The sequence below is a fragment of the Xenopus laevis genome, chromosome 8L, assembly GCF_017654675.1.
Source record: "Xenopus laevis strain J_2021 chromosome 8L, Xenopus_laevis_v10.1, whole genome shotgun sequence".
NCBI lineage: Eukaryota > Metazoa > Chordata > Amphibia > Anura > Pipidae > Xenopus > Xenopus laevis.
The window spans coordinates 11,912,828-11,934,769 of NC_054385.1; the positions used below are offsets into that span (position 1 = coordinate 11,912,828).

General features: G+C 41.9%; 1 protein-coding gene across 12 annotated transcripts in view; it reads right to left on the bottom strand.

Moving 5' to 3' along the window:
* Positions 1 to 21,942, bottom strand: part of LOC108704466 (E3 ubiquitin-protein ligase HUWE1) — a 107,574-nt gene that overhangs the window by 48,122 nt on the left and 37,510 nt on the right. For 7 of the 12 annotated variants that reach the window (XM_041573122.1, XM_041573128.1, XM_041573125.1 and 4 more), the window contains exons 23-35: positions 21,563 to 21,774; positions 20,203 to 20,260; positions 19,808 to 19,984; positions 15,833 to 16,078; positions 14,067 to 14,200; positions 10,554 to 10,654; positions 10,157 to 10,342; positions 9,352 to 9,568; positions 5,884 to 6,006; positions 5,132 to 5,369; positions 3,390 to 3,620; positions 2,853 to 2,975; positions 2,278 to 2,373 (exon numbers count right to left, since the gene is read on the bottom strand). In XM_041573122.1, coding sequence (XP_041429056.1) covers positions 2,278 to 2,373; positions 2,853 to 2,975; positions 3,390 to 3,620; positions 5,132 to 5,369; positions 5,884 to 6,006; positions 9,352 to 9,568; positions 10,157 to 10,342; positions 10,554 to 10,654; positions 14,067 to 14,200; positions 15,833 to 16,078; positions 19,808 to 19,984; positions 20,203 to 20,260; positions 21,563 to 21,774 — 2,142 coding nt within the window. The remainder of the gene's footprint in view (positions 1 to 2,277; positions 2,374 to 2,852; positions 2,976 to 3,389; positions 3,621 to 5,131; positions 5,370 to 5,883; positions 6,007 to 9,351; positions 9,569 to 10,156; positions 10,343 to 10,553; positions 10,655 to 14,066; positions 14,201 to 15,832; positions 16,079 to 19,807; positions 19,985 to 20,202; positions 20,261 to 21,562; positions 21,775 to 21,942) is intronic. The other 5 variants (XM_041573131.1, XM_041573126.1, XM_041573121.1 and 2 more) reach the window with 3 other exon arrangements.

The following is a 21,942-nucleotide window of genomic DNA, read 5'->3' on the forward strand; positions in this document are numbered from 1 at the left end:
GAGCGAGTTCGTGACGTGGTGCTCCGTCCGCAATAGCGGTGAGGAGAGTGTCAGCCCAGGATTGTATGGCTCGGCTTACCCATGCTGTAGCCAGGACTGGTCTCAACGAGGACCCGGAAGCTGCGAATGAAGAGCGTAGCAAACTCTCTAACTTCTTGTCCATAGAGTCCTTGAAGGAGGACGCGTCAGGGACTGGTAAGGCCGTGTTCTTAGAGAGGCGGGACACTGGGGCGTCCACGGATGGAGGAGAAGCCCATTTTTCAGTAAGCTCAGGTGGAAAAGGATACAGCCTTAGGAAACGACGGTTTGTTTGAAAACGCCTCTCGGGTTTGTCCCATTCTTGTTGGATAATTTGATCAAGCTGGTTGTGGGACGGAAACATAGGTGAAGTCTTATTGCGTCGCTTGAAGAGAGATTTTGAAGACTCCGCACGGACCTCCGGTTCCTGAAGGTGGAGGGTTTCTAGCACCGAGGAAATAGAGAGTCCACAGTGTCAGAGGAAATTCTAGAATCATCTTGGTCTGAATCTGAAAGAAGCTCCCCATCAGAATGATCTTGTTCGTCCCGGAATCAGGAGGTGAAAAGATCCTAGGAGGAGAGTCGCTGTCATCTTCGGATGGGGAGGGGGCCCTGCGTTTGGAGGGTCTAGGTTTATGAGTGTCCAGGCGAGAGAGCAGTTTGTCTAGTGACTGCGCTAGTTTAGGAATGCCTGTGGGCCAATTGGGCTGCCCACTCAGGTGCTGCCTGTACTCTGTGTGGAGAAGCTTCAGGGCTAGATACTGAGGGATCCCCCTGTGCCGCCTGATTCACCAGAGGTGGAGAAGGTGGTGAGGGTTCAGAAACCTGCAGTGTAGTGCACTGGTTGCATAGAGGAGATTTGTGCCCTGAGGGCAAATGTTTGCGGCATTTGGCACACGACAGAAAAGTGACCAGGGCTGAGGTTGCCCCCCTAGAAAAAAGGCTAGCACTGGGTCCCTCAGACATAGTGAAAAATTTTTGCAAGTGGGAATGCCTGGGGGAATAACCCAGTAATGCCTGACACTTGGCTCTAGTAGTAGGAGGATCAGTTGTCAATCCTGCAGTGGTGCCCTGTGTCTCCGCTCCAGAGTATAGCAGTCTGGGAGCAGCGTGGATATTCCCCTGTGTGTGATCCAAAATGGCGGCCGCTAGGTAGAGGAGCGCGCTTAGGATCGCGCGAGATCACAAAACCGCTGGCATTTACTTCCGCAACAGGGAGAAAGAAAGGCGCCTATCCTAAGAAAATGGCGCCCGTCTGTACTGTGCGCATGCGGAGCGCATCTAACCGCATCAGAGCGCATAGGGAAGATCACTGCGGCTGCTTGGCGAGCCGCGTATGTGGTAGGAGACCCGTGCGCTCCACTAGTAGAATCCTGTAGGGGAACCCCCTCCCTGCTCGAGAGGCTTAAGGGGAAGCGCAGAGCCAGGAAAACCCCCCTCTCACCTCTCCAATGAGGCTGCTAGGGGCTGAGGAAAAAATCCATTCTGCCCTCCATGGATAGGGGAGGGAGAAGGAAAAGGGGGAGAGAGAGCCCATTGGGACTTACCTGTCCTGGAGACCGCTCTCCCAGTACTGTCTGCCGGCCAGCCTGGTCTCCATCTGTAAGGGAAGGAGAGGAATTGGCTGGGTGGTCTGTGTGAAACACCTGTGACCCCAGAGACAGGTCCCACGTTGGAAGGTGCCAATGAGGTACTTTACGCAGTGTAAAGGTTCCAGCAACCCCCTGGTGTCAGCAAAAACTGACTAAATAATAAAATAAAAATTCTTCTGTCCTAACCTCCTGAGGACACAACTAAAACTGAGCTCTTCTCCAGCCTGCTGGGGGTATAGCCAGTGGGGGAGGAGCCAGTTGTCTTTTTTGTAGTTGTGTCCTGCCTCCTAATGGTACTAGCTATACCCCATTGTCCCTGTGTCCCCCAAGCTGACGTTGAGAAAAGGGCAGAATTCTGGCCGAATCCCGAACCAAATCCTGGATTTGGTGCATCCCTAATATTAATTTTACACATGAACACCTGTCCTTAACAGAAAATTTTAGCATGAGAGATGGTCAAAAATTTCTGCCAAATGCTGAAAGAAGGAGGTGGAAACAGTGGATGGGGACGGAAAAAAGGAAGGGTAGATTGGACAAAGATGGGATTAAGGGTGTGTTTTTAACCTTTTCTAACGCAGGAACAAAAGCCAGCAACCTTTACTCTATCCATCACCAAAATCTGCCCTTAAACCATTAATGATCCCTTTATTTTGGACTTTTACTGTACCTCGGGCAGTTCTGCCCTCTGTTCCATAGTGATATCTTGTCCCAGCGACATGGCAATGGCTCTCAGCATCTGATCTTCCTCTGACATACTTAAGTCCTGCAGAGCAACAACAGATACCCCTGTTAGCTGGGCTGCTCTGCAGAATAAGGTGGTAGGATATGAGTATAAGGAAGCGCAGGCAAAGAAAGGACATCAGGGTCCTGATTGTGTTTGGGAGCATAAAAGCAAAGGTTAAATGCAAGCTACTGCAGCATGACCAGGGGGACCTGTTTTGCTATGACAGGTGAAGCAAGAAGTGGGATGCGGAAAAAGAAAAAAGGTGCACTTTCTAATAAGTTTCCTGCGTCTCCACACAAGTTTAGCAATGATAACCATGCCCTGAATAAAAAGCTATCATGAGCAAGATATGCATATAAAACACATGCACAAATTTCAAAGGTGGCATGAAACTGAAAAGCCTGCGGTAGAAAGGGGCTGGAAGGGAGGGTGTGAAGGAAATGTAATGCAGGTACAGTGGGACAGCGAAACCAACAGGGCACAAAGAGGACAATTAAAAGGAATTTTGCTCAACGTACCCGTACAACACCTCCAACAAGAGGAGGAGGGTGGGTGAGGAGATATTCAGTGGCCTGCTCCATAGTACTAGTGTTGAGCAGAGCATCCAAAGCATGCTCCCGTGTAAACCCCATATCCATCAGCTATAGGGAAAAAGAAAAAAAATGATTAGGAAACAACAAAACCTTTCCAGCACTAGTATAAAAGTAATAAAAATGATTGTGGTGCAACCTTTGTACACCTTAACCCATATAGCTAAAGGCAGACATACACAGGCTAAATGTGTACATTCTGACCAGTCAGTCACTGAGCCAAACAGATGGAGAGTACATAAGGCCAAACATGGCACCGTCCTACTTTTCTGAAGAACACTTATAGAACCGCAAGAGTGATCAGCAGCTACGGCCCTCTGCTGCCGAATCACCAAGCACTGGCCGACAGGGCCTCAGCAAATTTTCAAATCTGCCTTTGGCTCATTGGTACAGTATATGAATGGCCAACTTAAGATGACTGCCATTACTTTTGAAAACGGTTTCTGTGAACCCAAGTCCCACTCCCACCTGCTGAAGTTGCTGCTGGTTAACTTGAGGCTCCCGTCTTGCTCCACTCTCATCCTGCGGACCCTCCTCTTCACGGCTACCCTCTCTCTCTTTGCTCAAACGCTCGCGAATTACTGGCTCGCCACGGAGTATATGACACATGATTGCAAGCATTGATTCGGCCATGCGCCCTCCATACACTTTCAAAGGTTTCCGATTCCAGAGGTTTTTGATACAGGTAAAAGATGCCTGTAAGTAAATAAAAACAAAAAGGTTCCTCAGCATGGTTTGGTACTACTATGAGACACTCCCAGTGTCATTTGTTAAAAGAGGATATTCAAATGACATGCATTTCTCTCCAGTACTCTGGGGAAGGATAAGAACAGAAAGAGATGGCAGGACCAGAGAGGGAATGTGATTTGGCCAGACCTCCTCCTATGGTATCTGCTCCCCTATAGTTATAGCACCAAGTAGAAAACCGATGTTTTGTGAAAACGGTCTCCTCCTACTCCCTTTTTTTAATCCCTTGCTACTCACAGGCACAGATTTAATCTGCTGTCCACATACAGGTTTTTTTTTTCCATTTGAACATTTTTATTAATTTTGATCTGAACTATTAATGCCAATGGTACATATATTTGTATCACATTATCACTTCATATGTCACATTTACACATTTTTTATGCAGTTAGTTATTGAGACATTTAGGATTAGTTATTGTACCCTTTAATAACATATTGCACTTTAGTCAACTCAGTACAAGAGTAGAGTAGGTTTGGGAAGAAAAAATAATAGGGTTTAGGGTAAGAATTTTTGCACAGGTTCCATAATGACTTCTAAAAGAAATACGCTTTTTATATTGGGAATCCTAAGGTAAGGTTATTGGTTCACTGCTGTATGTTTTTCAGATAATGGAAGCCACTCCAGCTCTCCCTCATAGCTCCTCTCCAGTAGGTGATCGATTCCATTGCTCGGATCCAGTTCACTTTTGTGATTAATATCTGTAGTCCTGGTATTTGTGTTTTTTTCCCCCAGAGTGCTGCTAATAGTGATCTTGCTGCTGTAAGAATGTGAGTGGCTAGTTTGTGGGACTACTTTGAATGTATGGCTCTTATTTTCATACCTAGCAAGAATATGTGAGGAGTTGCTTGTATGGTACAGTGTAGGACCTCGGAGAGCACGGTTGCTACTGTCTTCCCAAATTTCTGAGCTACTGTACAAGTCCACCATGTGTGTATGAAGGATTCCCTTTCACCACATATCGTTTTTAAACCCGGGAGGCACCATGTGGCCTGGCATAATGTGCTATAAAGGGTATGGAGAATTCTGCTTCTCCACATTAAGACCCACTTACTGTTTCAAAGTTCCAGCATATCGTTTGGATGCAGCTTTTACTTTTCAAGGACGAAGGAAAGCCCCTACAGAGGAGAGGGGTAAAACTCTAATCTGACACCTGTGAGTCTCTAGCAAAGGCAAACTCAGCACCTGAACTCCTTTACAGAAGCAGAGGGGGCCAGGCTAGATGCATAGGGGGCTGACAGGGTGACTTCAGGCCTAAAGTCTTATCCCAACTGTTAGCCACTAATCAAAGTACTCCTTGCTAAAAGACGGTCCTGACCTTCAGTCTGAAAGAGAGTAGTGGGTATGGGAGGAGCTACAAATTTAACATAATTAAAAGAAGGAACCCTTTAACATGTGTTCACTTGTCCCCAAATAGATTCGACTATATGACAGACGCTTACATCGACCAAAATAATCACCTTTTGTGTAACCACAAGGAAGCGTAAAGCACTGAACTGTGGGTTATTCTGCCCTCCAGGTAACTTTGTACTGGGAAGAGAATGAGGTGATTCCAGCACTGTGGTAGGATTCACCATCTTTTCCACTAACATGAGCCACGCATCTAGAAACTCTCCAGTACCATCAGGAAGATCACTGTGTTCCAAGCCCTCAGCAACAGGAACTCGTCCACCCATTGAAAGTGCCCAATTAAAAGTCCTGAAATAAAGAAAACAGAGGAATAAAACAAACACACACAACCGGACTTCACACTGCAGATGAGAGTCGGGCATTTAGGAATCAGAATAACTGGCAAGGATGAAACACAAATAATTCAAACCAACTACAGGACAAACTAACCACCCGCTGTCATTTCAAACTGCTAGAAGTCACCTACTTATATGAAACGTGGGGCTTATCTCCAAGATCTTACAACAACGTAAAACTCCGAATTGGTCATTTTTGTCCCCAATGAATAGTGGATTCAGTGCATCCCTAATTATAATGTACAAGTATGTTCAGCAAAAGCCCTATCCATTAAAATCATGTTAAGTCATATTAAATCAAGGGATGATCCTGCACTGCTGCACTTGATAAACATGCTTAACACCCTCTTCTCTCTGCTTGATTGATCTAACCCATGTTTTTCTGCAGATGCTTTAATTACTCAAAGGCAGACATACAAAAACTGATCATCTGATTTGAGAAAAGGAAGAGAGAGCAAAAGACTTACTCAAAGAGTGCATTGTGCCCACCAGAGCAGAGGAATTTCTGCAGCATGAGGTGATATGGGTATTTCCTTTCATCAAACAGCATGGGAGAAGTGAACCCAACCGAGCAGATAAAGAAGGTCAATCTAAAAGAAATATTAAATTAGGACAATGTAAGTATATGTATGAAACTTTTTTTTTTAAATTTATTTATTTTTTAAAGGTTTTTAATTAGCATTTTTGAACACAAACAAAACACAAAAATAACAAATGCAACAGTCTTGACACTTAAGGTGGCAATGTTGCCAAACAAGCTTTCTCTCTCCCCGATATGCCCACTTGAGGTGGGCAATATCGGATCCTAGATGGCTAACGGGCCGTCGGATCGATCGTGGGACCGCAACATAGAACAGATGTGGCCGTGAACCCGATGGGATTTTTAGTCCCGTCCGATCGACATCTGCCCGACTTTCAGCCAGATATCGATCGGGAAAGCCCGTCTGAGGGCCCCATACACGGGCCAATAAGCTTTTTATCAGCCTGTGTATGGCCGCCTTTATTTGACTACTATTTACAATTCTTTCATGTGTACCGTAGCAGTTTCAAAGCATACATAAGCATTTTAGTGGTTATCGTCACATATATCAGATCTAACCTATAGCTCAGTCATTCGGGAGTGATGCAAAAGGATTGGCATCCAAAGTTCCCATATTTCCCTGGCGTTCCCCTGGCATTGGATGTCAGTTTAATTAGGGGCAATGTACCATTTATTAATTCAATCCATTGAAGTGTAGGAGAACTGGGGCTCACCCTTTTCATTATTACTAGCTTTTTTTGCATAAAATAGAATAGACCTTAGAAGTGTTCTGTATTTCTGTAGGAGCACTACTTCATCTATGATACCCAATAAGCAAATCTCAGGGGACTTAATTCCTGGAAATAATAGGAATACATTAATGTAGCGGATGACTTCTCTTCAGTATGCTGCTACTTTAGGGCAGTCCCATATCAAATGGAGGAAACCAGCTTCTCCCCTACCGCATTTTGGCTGAAACCTTTTAGGTGTGATCAAGAAATTATACAAGTTTGACATTCCTCTATACAAACAATCTGAGCCAAACTACTCAATGATGCATATTGAATGGGTCAAAATCACACGTTTTTCCTCGTACATACACCAATAACATATAGTTAGGCCCATAAATCTTTGGACATAGACAACTTTATTCTAATCTTGGTTCTGTACGTTACCTCAATGAATTTAAACATAAAACAACTCAGATGCAGTTGAACTGCAGACTTTCAGCTTTAATTCAGTGGGTTGAACAAAAAGATTGCATAAAAATGTGAGGAACTAAAGCCTTTTTTTAACACAATCGCTTCATGGCCTCAAAAGTAATTGGACCATTGACTAAAAGGCTATTTCATAGGCAGGTGTGGGCAATTCCTTCGTTATGTCTTTATCAATTAAACCGATAAAAGCCCTGGATTTTATTTGATTTGATGGGGGGGTGCTTGTATGCGGAAAATTTTGCTGTGAACAGACAACATTCGGTCAAAGGAGCTCTCCTTGTAGGTGAAACAAGCCATCCTTAAGCTGCAAAAACAGAAAGAAAACCCATCCGAGAAATTGTTACAATATTAGGGGTGACAAAATCTACAGTTTGGTACATCCTGAGAAAGAAAGCAAGCACTGGTGAACTCAGCAACGCAAAAAGACCTGGACGTCAACGGAAGACAACAGTGGTGGATGATCTCAGAATCATTTCCATGGCGAAGAGAAACCCCTTCACAACAGCCAAACAAGTGAACAACACTCTCCAATAGGTACAGTATCCATATCCAAGTCTACCATAAAGAGAAGACTGCATGAAAGTAAATACAGAGGCCACTCATAAGCATCAAGAATAGAAAGGTTAGATTGGACTTTGATAAAAAAAAAAAACATCTAAAAAAGCCAGCACAGTTCTGGAAGAACATTCTTTGGACAGATAAAATAAAGATGAAAATCTACCAGAATGATGGCAAGAAAAAAGTATGTAGAAGGCGTGGAACAGCTCATGATCCAAAGCATACCACATCTCTATGAAACATTTGGGAGGCAGTGTGATGGCTTGGGTATGCATGGCTGCCAGTGGCACTGGGACACTAGTGTTTATCCATCATGTGACACAGGACAGGAGCAGCCAAATGAATTCTGAGCTGTTCAGAGACACTGTCTGCTCAAATCCAGCTAAATGCAGTCACATTGATTGGGAGGCAATTCATAATGACCCAAAACCTACAGCCAATGCAACCCAGGAGTTTATTAAAGCAAAGAAGTGGAATATTCTTGAATGGCTAAGTCAGTCACCTGATCTGAACCCAATTGAGCTGCATTTCACTTGTTGAAGGCTAAACTTGGGACAGAAAGGCCCACAAATAAAAAGCAAGTGAAAGCCGCTTCAGTAAAGGCCTGGCAGAGCATTAAACAGGAGGAAACCCAGAATCTGGTGATGTCCATGAGTTCAAGACTTCAGGCTGTCATTGCCAGCAAAGGCTTTTGAACCAAATATTAGAAATGAACCTTATATTTTCAGTTTTTTTAATTTGCCAAATTTCTTTTGAGCCCCTGAAGTGAGTGTGTTAAAAAAGGCTGCATCTCAAGTTTCTTTCTTTAAAATTCATTGTGGTAATGTAGTGAACCAAAATTAGAAAAAAGTGGCCTTTGTCCAAAAATGTATGGGCTAAATGTAACACTGTTTTTACATATTGCCATTTAATTTCTCACAAAATCTTAATTAGCTCTGTCATATGTAGGCACAAACTGTACATGTTGCCTCAAGATTTCTTTCCCAGCCTTACTACTAAATCATCCACAAGCATTTTCTGCCATGGTTGAATTTTAACATCAGATAAAAAGGAAACCGATTCTTTTAGGTCTTGTGAGAATACAGCTTTGCTCCTGCTCTAGAAACCAGAGCAAAAAAAAAGACCAGGGACAAATGCATGAGCAATTCTAGATGCAAGCACAAAAACTCTCAATTTCTACTCGACAACTCTACATAAATCATGCTCTGCATCAGTGATCCACAACCAGTGGTGCATGAGCAACATGTTGCTCCCACTGGCTTCAAAGCAGGTGCTTGTTTTTGAATTCTAGGCTTGGAGGCAAGTTTTGGTTGCATTAAAACCATGTGCACTGCCAAACAGAGCCTCCTGTAAGACTCCTGCCCACATATGGGTTATCCCAATAGCCAATCACAGCCCTTATTTGGAACCCCAGGAACTTTATTCATGCTGGTTTTGCTCTCCAGCTCTTTTTAAATTTGAATGTGGCTCACAAGTAAATAAGGTTGGGGACCCCTGCTCTACATGATCAAAAAAGCACTCTGTAAATTATAATATACCCGTATGCCAAATATTTGCAAGGTTGTTTTTGATCGCTATTCTTAGAGACCAATTATACCATTAGTGGAACTTTTACAGCCTATAAAAACACAAGGACTTACCTGAACCTAGGAGTAGGGGTGTAAGAAGGAGGTTGCCAAGACAGTCCTTTTGTTAGTAGTTTGGTAAGGGCAGAGGCTGTGGAGCGAGCAGCTGGTGTAGGGGCTGTGGTAGTGCTGGCAGCATGGTGACTTCTCCTTTGTCGAACAGGGGAACCAACACACAGTTTGACAAGCAACCCAAACAGCTCGGCCAAAGCTCGACCCAACCTAGAAGAAGCTGCAAAAAGAAAGATGCTACTTAACTAGAAGAAAATTGATTGCTGCCAAAAATTGCACAACTAGTAGGAAACCAATCTTAAGGTGGCCATACAAAGGCAGATTAAAGCCGTCGATATGGGTCCTTTAGACCGTTTCGGCAGCTTATCCGCCCGTGTGTGGGGGCTCCTGAAGAGTCCTCCCGATCGATATCAGGTCAAAAATCAGCCAGATATCAATCGGGCAAGTTTTTTTTCTGCATTCCAGGATCGCATCTCGTCTAGTTGATGCGGTCCTGCAACCCGGCGGCACCTCTTCGCAGAATTGTAATCCAATCGTTCGGCCCCAGGCATTTAAATCCATTTAAAGTAACTGGGTCTACAATGCAACCACGGAATACTTGGTAAGACTAAAATTAGCATGTGATCTAACCGTTACAACCAGCCTTAGTAGACAGAATTGTGCAAAAACTAAGGCACTTAATTGTTCTTGCAAGCTTAAACAGTACAGGACAAAAGAAATTTGCACAAAAATTATACTTCTATTAAAAAAAAAAAACTATGCTTGCATATGATTTCTAAACGGCACTTGATAAAGGACAATGAGTTACCTGATAGTAATGGTTTAATTTGCTTGATTCTGGCTGCCATAGCAGGGGTTATTTTTGGTTTGCCCTTTGCATCAGAAGTGTTGGGTTCATCAGTTTCCATTGGAGCTAATGTATCTCCATCCAGCCCAATTCCTTCAAGTAGGCCAGTAGCTTCATCACTGGCAACTGAGCCTTCAGCCTCATTTTCTAAAGAAGAGAAAGTGGTTCTAATGACTTACGGTGCAGCAAAATTACAAGTTCATGGAAAACCAGTCACATTTGTAAACATAAAACTTTTTAATAAATATTAACAGTATACCATTATAATATAACTTGTGCTTATACAATTCTGAATCCTAATTACAATATTCACGCTTGGTAAAATGTCATTTGGAGATTAGTACAATTACAAACATACCAGGCCTTTTGGTTCCTTGGGGCAATACAGTCGCTGCCTTTTCCTCTTTTGGGGCCAATTTCTGCATATCAGCTTGACCAAACTCACAACCAGGAGGCAAGCTAGTTTAAAGGCATAAATAGTAATTAAACATTGTCCTGCCAGAGACCTACAAAGAGAATTATAGTCGAACACAAGCAAAATAGATATCTCTCATCTTGAAAAAATGGATTTTGTGATACTCACCGTTAAATCCATTTCTCTTTCATAAGTCTGTGGGACACAGGGACCTTGGGGTATAGCTTCCACCGCTAGGAGGCAGGACAATAAATAAAGAAAAACTGACTCCTCCCCCTTGTGCTATACCCCGATGAACTGGAGGAATTTAGTTGTGAATAACGAAGTAGAATAACGGTAACTATATACCAAATACGCGGATAACCTTACATTGTGGATCTCCGCCCAGAATAGGATGTGCCGCATTTCCCGTAGGGCTTGACGGCTGCGGGTGCCCCCCTGAACTCGAATGTTGCACTGCCATCTGTAACTGCCAGTGAAATAGTGCCAGTTTGACCGTTCTCAGCTCCAAGATGTTGATTGGAAGGAGAGCTTCTGCTTTCTCCCAAAATCCTTGAACGGTCTCGGTCTGGAATACTGCTCCCCATCCGTTGAGGCTGGCGTCTGTGGTGAGAATTTTCCATTGTGGTTCCGAGAGAGATCTTCCTCTGTCTAAGTTGGATCGCCTCAGCCACCAAGTCAGGGACACCCTTGTTAAGGGGGATAGTAGGATCCTTTGGGAGTGGCTGTTGCGTTTCCATTGGGATAGGATATTCCGCTGTAGGCCAAATGGAAGGGCTGTAAATAGAAAGTGTTGATCTCCGTAAGCAAACCTTAAAAACCTCCAGTGGGGAGGGAAAATTGGAACTTGAAGGTAAGCATCTCCAATGTCTAACGAGGCCAGGAACTCATTTGGCTTCATTCCTGCAATCACTGATCAAAGAGATTCTTATTTTGAACCGCGCTGGACGGATGAACGTATTGAGTTGTTTCAGATGTAGTACTGGTCGAAAGGATCCGTCCTTTTCCGGTACTATGAAAATGTTTGAATAAAAACTTCAATTTTTCTTTTGGTAGAACTGGGGCAATTACCTTCTCTTGCAGTAGGTTGGCTATCGCTGTGAGAAAAGCTCTCTTCTTCTGAGGCTCGGTCGGTAGCCTGGACATGAAGAAGCGAGGGGATGGTGTGGAAGAAAAATCTAAGTGGTATCCTTGAGACACCACTTCGTGTACCCAGGCATCTCGAGTGTTCTTTAGCCAAACCTCTTGGAATTGAAGCAATCAACGGCTTTGACTGAGTTCTTCTGTTCTGCCAGTTCGTCTTGAACTTTCCCTGGAAACAGGATTTTGACGTTGTGGCATGAGAGCTGTAATCTCTTGAACTGGAACTCTTTGTCGTGTGGGAATGAAGAAAAAAAGCGTCCCCTTCGGAAGGTGGAACGTGGTTTGGACTGAGGAAGAAGGGTACTTTTGCCCCCTGTTGCCCGACTTATGATCTTGTCCAAGTCTGGGCCAAACAAGTGTTTTCCTTTGAAAGGAATCGTGGTGAGGGACTTTTTGGAGGACAAATCTGCTGACCACAGCTTAAGCCAAAGAGATCTTCTGGCAGCTACAGTTAAGGCCGAAGTCCGTCCTATGACTTGCACCGCGTCCAAGGACGCTTCCCCTATGTAGTCTGCGTCCTCCTTAATTTGCCAGGCTGTTTCAAGAATCTCGTGATGATGTTTACCTGCCGAAATGTAATCAGAGTGCTGGGCCGTGATTGAAGAGTCCTGCTAACCCATGCCGAAGCCAACGAAGGTCGCGTCTCATCTGCGGCTGTGAACGTGGAACGGAGCTGGCCTTCTAGATTTTTGTCCATAGAGTCTTTAAACGACGAAGCATCTGGTACTGGAAGAGCCGTGTTCTTAGAGAGGTGCGATACTGGCGTGTCAACCGAGGGAGGGGTAACCAATTTCTCAGTATTCTCCTTATGAAAGGAGTATAGCCGCTGAAAACGACGAGAAGCCTGGAATCTCTTTTCGGGTTGATCCCAATCAGCCTGAATAATATCATCTAGTTGTGAGTTTGAGGAAAAAAATTGGAGCCGATTTCTTCTGGCGTTTAAATAATAAGTAGAAGATTCAGATTATTTTAAATTTAGACATTTTAGAACAGCCATTATTACGTTATCTATGGCCTCAGAAGATGACTTATGTGGCTCCTCTTCCTCCACACCATGGTCTGAATGAATCTCTCCCTCACTAAACGACTGATCATCTCCCCACTGCGTGTTAGTGAGAGATTCGCACTACTCTCCTCAGGAGAGGGTGGAGGCGGCCTCTTCTGGGTCATACTTTTAGTATCAGTAGACCCATGCACCAAGTTGTCCAAAAGCTTGTCTAAGCAAGCTGCTAACTTGAGAATAACCGAGGATAATTGCATAGCCCACGCTGGGGGGAGTCATGTCAGCAATTATGGAGGGCTGAGACGGAGGCAGAGTAGCATTTGTGACCTGAGGGAGAATGACCTCCTGAGCTGGCCCAGTATTGGCGGGAATCTGCAATTCTGGGGCTGGAGGAGAGGATTCTGCAGAATTGGCTGGCATACAATTATCACAAAAAGGGACTTTGTCCCCATAGATAGGCTTTTGCGACACTTGGAGCACGCTAGATATTTAACTTTAGTGACGGTTTGTTTTCACCTGACAAAGGGTCCTTCTGAATTGCCTTCAGCCATTGTGCCAGAGAACTAAACAAAAAAAAAAAAAAAGTTTTTTTTTGGTTTCAGTCAAAAAATATTAGTCAAAAAATTCTTCCTCGCCCTGCACCGCCGTAATCCCTCTTTATCTAGAGCCTGCCCCCTGTGGTAACCTCACTTTTCTCCCCCCTGAAGGGCCCGTGTCTGACCGTAATTCTGTTCTTCAGAGTTCAGGGTGGCAAGGGTTAATATTCCGCAGTCGCAGCAGTGAATATAGATGCGAGTTAAAACCTGCGCCTGGCTGTATCATGGTCTGAAACACCATGCGTCCTTCACGAAGTGCGCACTGTCGGACTGCACCGGTAGGAACTGACGTCATTCAGAATAGGTGCAAAGATTTTTATCGGCGTATGCGGAAGATAGCAGAATATCTACGTCTCTTTGAAGTACTCTATAGAGTAATAATCGACGTCCTAGTAAAAAAATTCCAGTACATCCGGGGGTATAGCACATGGGGGAGGAATCCGTTTTTTTTTATTTAGTGAGCTGCCTCCTAGCGGTGGAAGCTATACCCCAAGGTCCCTGTGTCCCACAGACACCTGTAAGAGAAACTAAAGAATTTTTTACTGTTATCATTTGATCATTTTTAACAATAGGCAGAAATATATGCAACAAATATTTATATGGGCCAATACTACACCTTTGATCTTGTTGATTAAATAAGAAATACAGTAGATAAAAATATCAAGCACAACTGTTCTCCTTCCCAAACACATTCAACTTCTCATTGTTCAATACCTGTTTGGAGTACAAAGTGACAGCAGAACAGTACTTTCCCAGACAAGGGAGCAGTAGAGCTGACTCAGCTTGTTCAAAACACTGAGACCCAGTTGAGAGCCCCACTGGTTCACAGAGATGGCACGAATTTCACTCTGGAAAAGGATACAGAAGCACAATTAGTGACCGAACGTGGTGCACTTAAAGGGGTGGTTCACCTTTAAGATAACTTTTAGAATGTTATAGAATGGCCAATTCTAAGCAACTTTTCATTATTGGTTTTCTATAGTTTTATAGTTATTTGCCTTTTTCTTCTGACTCTTTGCGGCTTTTCAGATGGGTGTCGCTGACCTCTTCTAAAAAGCAAATGCTTTGTAAGGTTACAAATGTATCGTTATTGCTACTTTTTATTCCTCATCTTTCTATTCAGGCCTCTCCTATTCATATTCCAGTCTCTTATTAAAACCAGTGCATGGTTGCTAGGATATTTTGGACCCTAGCAACCAAACTGCTGAAATTGCAAACTGGAGAGCTTTGGAAATAAAAAGCTAAATAACTCAAAACTACAAATAATAAAAAAATGAAAACCAATTGCAAATTGTCTCAGAATGTCACTCTCTACATCATACTAAAGGTTATCTCAAAGGTGAACAACCCCTTTAAAAAGAAAGGCTTGGGGGATACCTTAGGAAAAGAATATAGTGGTAGTTGACTTTTGACTGGCTATTTAGAGTCTTTGACCTAGAATTTAGCAGAAACAAATATTTCCAGCTTTTCAACATATTAATAAATATGCTTTTGCACTTTGTTTTAGACAAACACTGTTTATGCAAATATCAAATAAATTCTGTTAAATACTACTTTAAAATTTTTAATTTCACTACCTCAGCTTGTCAGTTGGGATTTCGAGAGAATAAGTACCCAACTCAAATTATGTCCCTTCCCCCACCCCCCATTCGTTTCTTTTCTCTTTCCCTTAAAGGGATACTGTTAAGGGAAAAAGTTTTTCTTCCAAACGCATCAGTTAATACTGCTGGTCCAGTAGAATTCTGCACTGAAATCAGTTTCTCAAAAGAGCAAACAGATTTTTTTTATATTGAATTTCAAAATCTGACATGGGGCTAGACATATTGTCAGTTTCCTAGCTGCCCCCACTCATGTGACTTGTGCTCTGATAAACTTCAGTCACTCTTTACTGCTGTACTGCAAGTTGGAGTGATATCACTACACTCCAGAACAGAACAATGGGAAAGTAACCAGATAACAGCTCCCTAACAAAAGATAACAACTGCCTGGTAGATACAAGAACAGCACTCAATAGTAAAATCCAGGTCCCACTGTGTCACATTCAGGTACATTGAGTAGGAGAAACAGCCTGCCAGAAAGCAGTTCCATCCTAAAGTGCTGGCTCTTTCTGAAAGCACACGACCAGGAAAAATAACCCAAGATGGCTGCCTACATACCAATATCACAACAACAAAAAAAAAATACACTTGCTGGTTTAGGAATTAGATTTTACGTGGTTGAGTAAATTATTTGCAGTGTAAACAGTGTAATTTAGAAATAAAAACGAAATCATAAAAATCATGACAGAATCCCTTTAATGATACATAGGCAACATAGTATAGACCTGCAGTTTATTGATGTAGCTTGATTTAATTACATGTCAAACTAAATCTTTGGTATGTAATTTTATATCTCCAATAAAATTTAAAACAAAAGAAAATGGTAGTTCACCTCAAAAGTATCTTTTTAGTGGGGTGTAGAAAATGCAAAAATAATCTCACCTGTCCGACCCTGCACGTATGCACAAACATCATGATGTAGGCATGGGCTGCAGTGAGAGCGTGCAGTAATGGAGTTGCTTGGGCCGACAGAGTAGCATCTGCCACATTCCCAGCACATGCCAACTCCCGCAGCAACACTGAGCCACCAGGAGCCTCAATGGGCCGATGAAGTGGATCAAGAGAAGAGAGAATTGAATCCAGCTGAAGAAGTCCTTCATGGAGAACTTTTGGCTCATGAGAGAGAGTCTAGAGAGATGTTTACAAAAAATAATTACGTTTTTAAGAGAGGAATAAGAGAATATTGCAAAAAAATAACATTGCCATGTATATCTCTCCACTAATTTTTAAAGCCATTAGGTGGGGGTGCAATGGCCTTCAATCTTAGACGCCTGGTGCACGGTGAAGGAGGGATCGGCAGCCTTCCAAAATACAGTAGAAAAAAGAATTTCACTGGCACTCCAAGGCAAGTGCAAGCTGGGATATAACCCTTGCGTTTTATTAGCAGAAAAAGGTGCAATGTTTCCCCTTTGTCAAGCATGAGAAAATTGTGAAAGAACAAACCATTTAACACCCCCATGACGCAAAAATTGTGGGATTCAAATGAACATAATGAATACAGATTAACCCCAAAATTATACAAAACTTAGACGCAAGCTGAATCAAATCATTTGCACAAGAGTCCATACAATATGTCCTTGGTGATTTAAAAACATGTAGAAAAGATTCGATAGAAAAATCTGTAGAAAAATTCAAATGGATATTTACTTTGTTGCCAATTTGTCTGACATGTACTGTGATTCTATACACTTGATTGTGTTACATTTAATTCATTGTGGGTTACACGGAAGAAACAACGTTGCACTCTTATTGCTTGTAAAGGAAGTATCTTCTTATCTCTAAGGAATCGAGGACTATTCCTGCGTGAAATATTACTAATAAAAAAAATATAATCTTTTCTAAATGGCCAGCTAATACCAAGTTGTTTCCTTACATAAACTGAAATGATTTTTTCTTTAATTCATCCTTATGTTGAGGTTTATATTATATATTGGAATAATGTTACATTGTATAAAAAGGCTTAATAAGTTATCTTTTTTTCCCCAACGGGATGAATTTGTCACTGTATCTTTTTTGATATGTATCAACCAGATTGACTGAATGGATTTTAAAGGGGAACTCCGGCTTCCAAACCAAAATTTGATAAAGAGGCCCACATAATACAGAAACCCCTAATATAACCATCGCAGTTACACGTTTCTTCTAAAGTATGAATAAATGCCATTTTCTATGCTGAAATCCAGCTGTTTTTACAGTTCTTCTCTTTCTGCATCATTTGAAAACCTGGCATGGAAGGAGGGACTAAATTTACAGCTTACAGACAGCATGCAGGAACTACATAACCCACAATGCATTGCACTGGGAAATCCAGCCCAGATTGTGGTGTTTGGAGGATACAGTGTGAGGACAGATGGCTGCTGATACACAGTAACAGTAGTCAGCCAGCTCAGCAAAGTAGTCAGATCAGCAGGAGAGCAGGGGGCTAGGCTTAGGGAACTGTCAGAAACTGAAACCATTAAAAATCATGAAAAGTCTGCATATTTTTTTTTATTGATGTATATTGAAAAGTTGCTTGAAATCAGGTTTACTTTTCAAAAAGCTTAAGTTATGTTTTTGCGGAGTTCCCCTTTAACCTTAAACACAAAGTAAGTGACACCTAGTGGCGAGTACACTTTTTGTGTGGGAGACTTTATATGAGGAATTGTTCATTAATTGTCTATTGAAAGTCTATTGGCCGTTTCTTTGAAATGGGTTATGTGAACACATTATCCTTGATAAAGGGACCGAAACATTGGATGCAGCATGAAGTAAAATAAAAAACAAAGCACATTGAAACAGAAATCTGCTGGTTCCTCTTCTTGATTATATACACATCTATTAACTGTGCACCCAGGAAGCAAGGAGTAAGAGGGCGGACAATTCGGTCGAAACTATAAATCGCCAACTGCCCACCAGTCTCTACCCTTAACTGTAAAATCATTTTCTCTCTTCACTGAAAGGGAGCCACTGACACTGGAGGGTTAGCATACTTCACCTTCTGGGAGGACAGAACACAAAGAATAAGAACACAGACAGCCTACCAAGGGGGCGGGCCAAACTATTCCCTGCAGGCTACAACCCCCAAAATGGAAACAAGGATAACCATAATTAACAACAGAACAAGACAAGTAGTTGCCTAAACTGAACCGATTGGCTTAATAGAACTCTCGGCCCTGCTATCCAGGGAAAACAAAGCTCCCAGAAAAGCACGGGAGGCAGATGGATTCCCACCAGGGAGAGCAGACTGGAGAAGCTCAGCGGGGAACCATTCCAGGAGGAGCTCTCCACAACCAGTCTTGGAGAGTCAATAAGGGAGGGCCATGCCTGCTTCCATTTTTCAATAAAGAGGGGAAAAGATTTTACAGGTAAGGCAAAAATCCCTCTTTCATCTCAAGGGGGACACAGGCACTGGAGGGACATCCAAAAGCAGCTCAGAAGAGCCAATTTAAGTCTGAACCTGTACCTGAAGCACCTTCTAGTCACCTCTGTCTTGTAATCTACATGCACCTGGTAAAAACGAGAGAAGTTTTGGATGACCAGGTGGCTACCTAGCAAATCTGCTTCACAGAAACTGGGATCTCTGCTGCCACCGCTGATCTGGTTAAATGAACTGTGACCCAGAGAGCCTAATCTGGTAGGCTCTGGAAATTGTATCCCTGATCTATACCTGGCAAGGGTTGTCTTGAAAACAAGCAGTCTTGTTAGCGCTTTTGTTCTTTTGTGTCCAAAGGTGATGTTAAAAAACTGGATTAATAAGCTTTGCAAAATAAATAATATTTCTAATATAGTTAGCCAAAAATGTAATGTATAAAGGCTGGAGTGACTGGATTTCTAACAGAACAGAACACTACTTCCTGCTTTTCAGCTCTCTAACTCGGAGTTAGTCAGCGACTTGAAGGGGTGCCACATGGGACATAACTGTTCAGCGAGTTTGCAATTGATCCTCAGTATTCCGCTCAGATTCAAAAGCAACAGTTATGACCCATGTGGCCACCCCCTCAAGTCACTGATTGGTTACTGCCTGGTAATCAGTGGAAACCAAGAGAGCTGAAAAGCAAGAAGTTGGGTTCTGTTATACATCCACTGAGGAATAATAAAAAGTTACCGCACTTGCACACCCTGGCTCTCCAGGAAACGAATACCCGTGCTCTGTGAAGGAAGCCTCGGCAACCTCAATTTTCATAAGTAGGAAGAATTTCACAGGCACTCCGGTTCAATTCAAGCAGGTACAAGCCTTGTCGAGTTTATTTTGTGAAGGTGCAACGTTTCAGGGTAAACCCCTTGCTTGACAAAGGGGTTTACCCCGAAATGTTGCACCTTAGCAAAATAAACTCAGCAAGGGCTTGTACCTGCTTGTGAAATTCTTCCTGTTATACATCCAGTCACCCCAGATTCTATTTTTGGACTATATTGAAAACATTTTTTATTTTGCACATCCTATTTACCCAGTTTTTATTTTTGAACAATTAACAACAAATTCATAGATTTATCGTTACATTCACTCAGAATTACATTGGCATACAAGCTTAAATGTCGTTAAAAGGGCTCCCAAAAATTGAGTGAAACCCAGACGTCTTATTTTATTTTACTTTATTTTATTTATTTCCTTCTATTTTATCATTTATTTTATTTTATTCTACTTGGTCTTATGTTTACATGCTTGACAAGCTTAAGCAAGTTTATTTGAAATCTTTGGAAAACCAATAAAACATTTGAGTGTTAAAATAAAAAAGGCTCCCAAAAATTTGAAAGTTTCAGTATCACATTCTTTGCCAGGAAAAACTTTTAAAGTAAACAAAGCAAGACTGGTGCAACACAACATATAAACTACTTCCTAGGACTCCAAATCACCATCTCAATTGCATACAAAGAACTTACCAAAATGGATTTGCAGACGCCGGCCACAGCTTGGCAGGCAGCAGAGGTAGGGAAGTCAATAGGTAGGTTGGGAAGCCCAAGAATGGTGACAAGTGGAAGGAGACCCTTCTGACTGACAAATTCCTGGCAGTGATCATCAGTTGTGTTGTTACTCAGAATTGATTCCACAAATTTCATCTGTGAAGTTATCATACAATATGATCAATTAGGATAACACCAATATAGCTGTGAAAACATCTTTCATCCCAATTAACTCCAAAGTAACAAAAGGCCTTTACGGTAGGTGATATGTATAATGTCGATCAGTCAGTTTCAAATATCACTAAAAACACACTTTAAATATGAAAAATCCCCAGATAACGATTTAAAGGTCAAAAATTTATTTTCACACTTACCACATTGAGAATATAATCCATTAGAGGAATAGGGATCCTCTCCTCTGTGCCAACAACACTAAGAGAGAGAGAGATGCAATTAAAATAATGTGACAGTAGAGAGCTTTAACCAGAATTAAATGCATTCTGAGTCTATAGAAAATGTTTAGGAGCATATTTATTAAGGGTTGAATTTTTTCGGTCAAAACTCTCATGCGAAAAGTTTAAATTTGAATTTCAAGATTTATCATACTCTGGCCCTTCAAATTTGACTATACGCCACCCAAAACCTGCCAAATTACTGTATAAGTCAATGGGAGAGGTCCAGGGATCAATTTGGTCTGTTTTCTAGCCTTCCTGATAAGAGTTTTTTTCGGGTAGAATCGATTCAAGTTTTTATGTATCATTACTTCCCTGCTTATTTTTGATTAAGCAAGGAGTGAAACATTAGGACAACTCAACATTGACAGTACTGCTGCCATTATTTTAAAGGGAATGTAAAGGCAAAAAAATAAAATCCCATTTTTACTTTCTTTATTTTAAAAGAAACATATCTTCAATATACTTTAATAAAAAAATGTGTACCCCTTTTTTTTTTTTTTTTTTTATAAGAAACCAGACAGCATTCAGTGAAATTCTCCCTTCTTTTAGTGCTGTGGATAGGAATTGTCAGACGGTCCCCAACTGCTCTGCAAGGAAATAATCATACTTATGAACAGCAGGGGGGAGCCCCCGCCTTATTTCCAAGCCATGCAGAACTCAAGCAGCTTTATTTGTTTCCCTGTAGAGCAGTCGGCAACTGTGTAGAGATTTGTATTGGATTTTATTTTTGCCTTTACATCCCCTTTACTGTTTCCAACTGCAGGGACAAATATCATGGAGCCAGATTTAAACAGATAAACTGGGATTCTCAATGAAGGATTATTTTGCTGCAGCCACTGGTTCTGCAGAGTTGGAGAAAGTTTGTATTAAACAATACAAAAATTATAAAATCCGAAGTTACAAGATGGTGACCCCCTGTGGCCAACTTTGAAAGCATAAATCATGTTTGATTAGGCTTGTGGTGCAGTAAGTTCACGTTTATGTTTAGTATACAAAATAAAGCATTTCTAGCCTTATTCTATTTTAGACTTTATTTCCCCTTTAATGTCCGCATTTTCTCTCTTACCAAAAAAAATCTTGTGGACATACAATGACCTGTAATCATTGTGTGACTGTGGCTTCATTGAACGAACTAGGTGGAGATTTATTTTTTATCAGCTATGTCATTTAGCAATAAATGTGGATTTTATTTATTTTGTTGCCGTCACACCCATTGAGATTTTGAAACTTATCTAATGGAGCCTGCAATACTACAGAAAGTCCCCCACTGCACACTTACTGCTGGATGGGCTCAACTTCACTTTGCTGATTTGTGCTGAAACTCTGCATTGCCTGTACCTCCTCCTCCTCTTCATCCTCACTAGAAGCCTCCTCTGCTGCATGGTTGGAGCGTGGTGGAGGAGCAGTAGCAGTGCCATCAGCCTTCTGAATAGATGGCTTCTGACAGATGTATTTTGGGTCTCTACCAAGGTTACATATCTCTTCTAACAGCTGAAAACAAAACACATGAAAAAAATAAATTTGCACACTTGTTAAAAGGCGCAGAAATGTTAACGCACAGCAGCACGTACAACATGTATGTCCCCTAGTAACTAATAAATGATAACGTTGTACCCAAAGGATAACTACTACATTAAAAAAATATTTAGTAACTCAAAC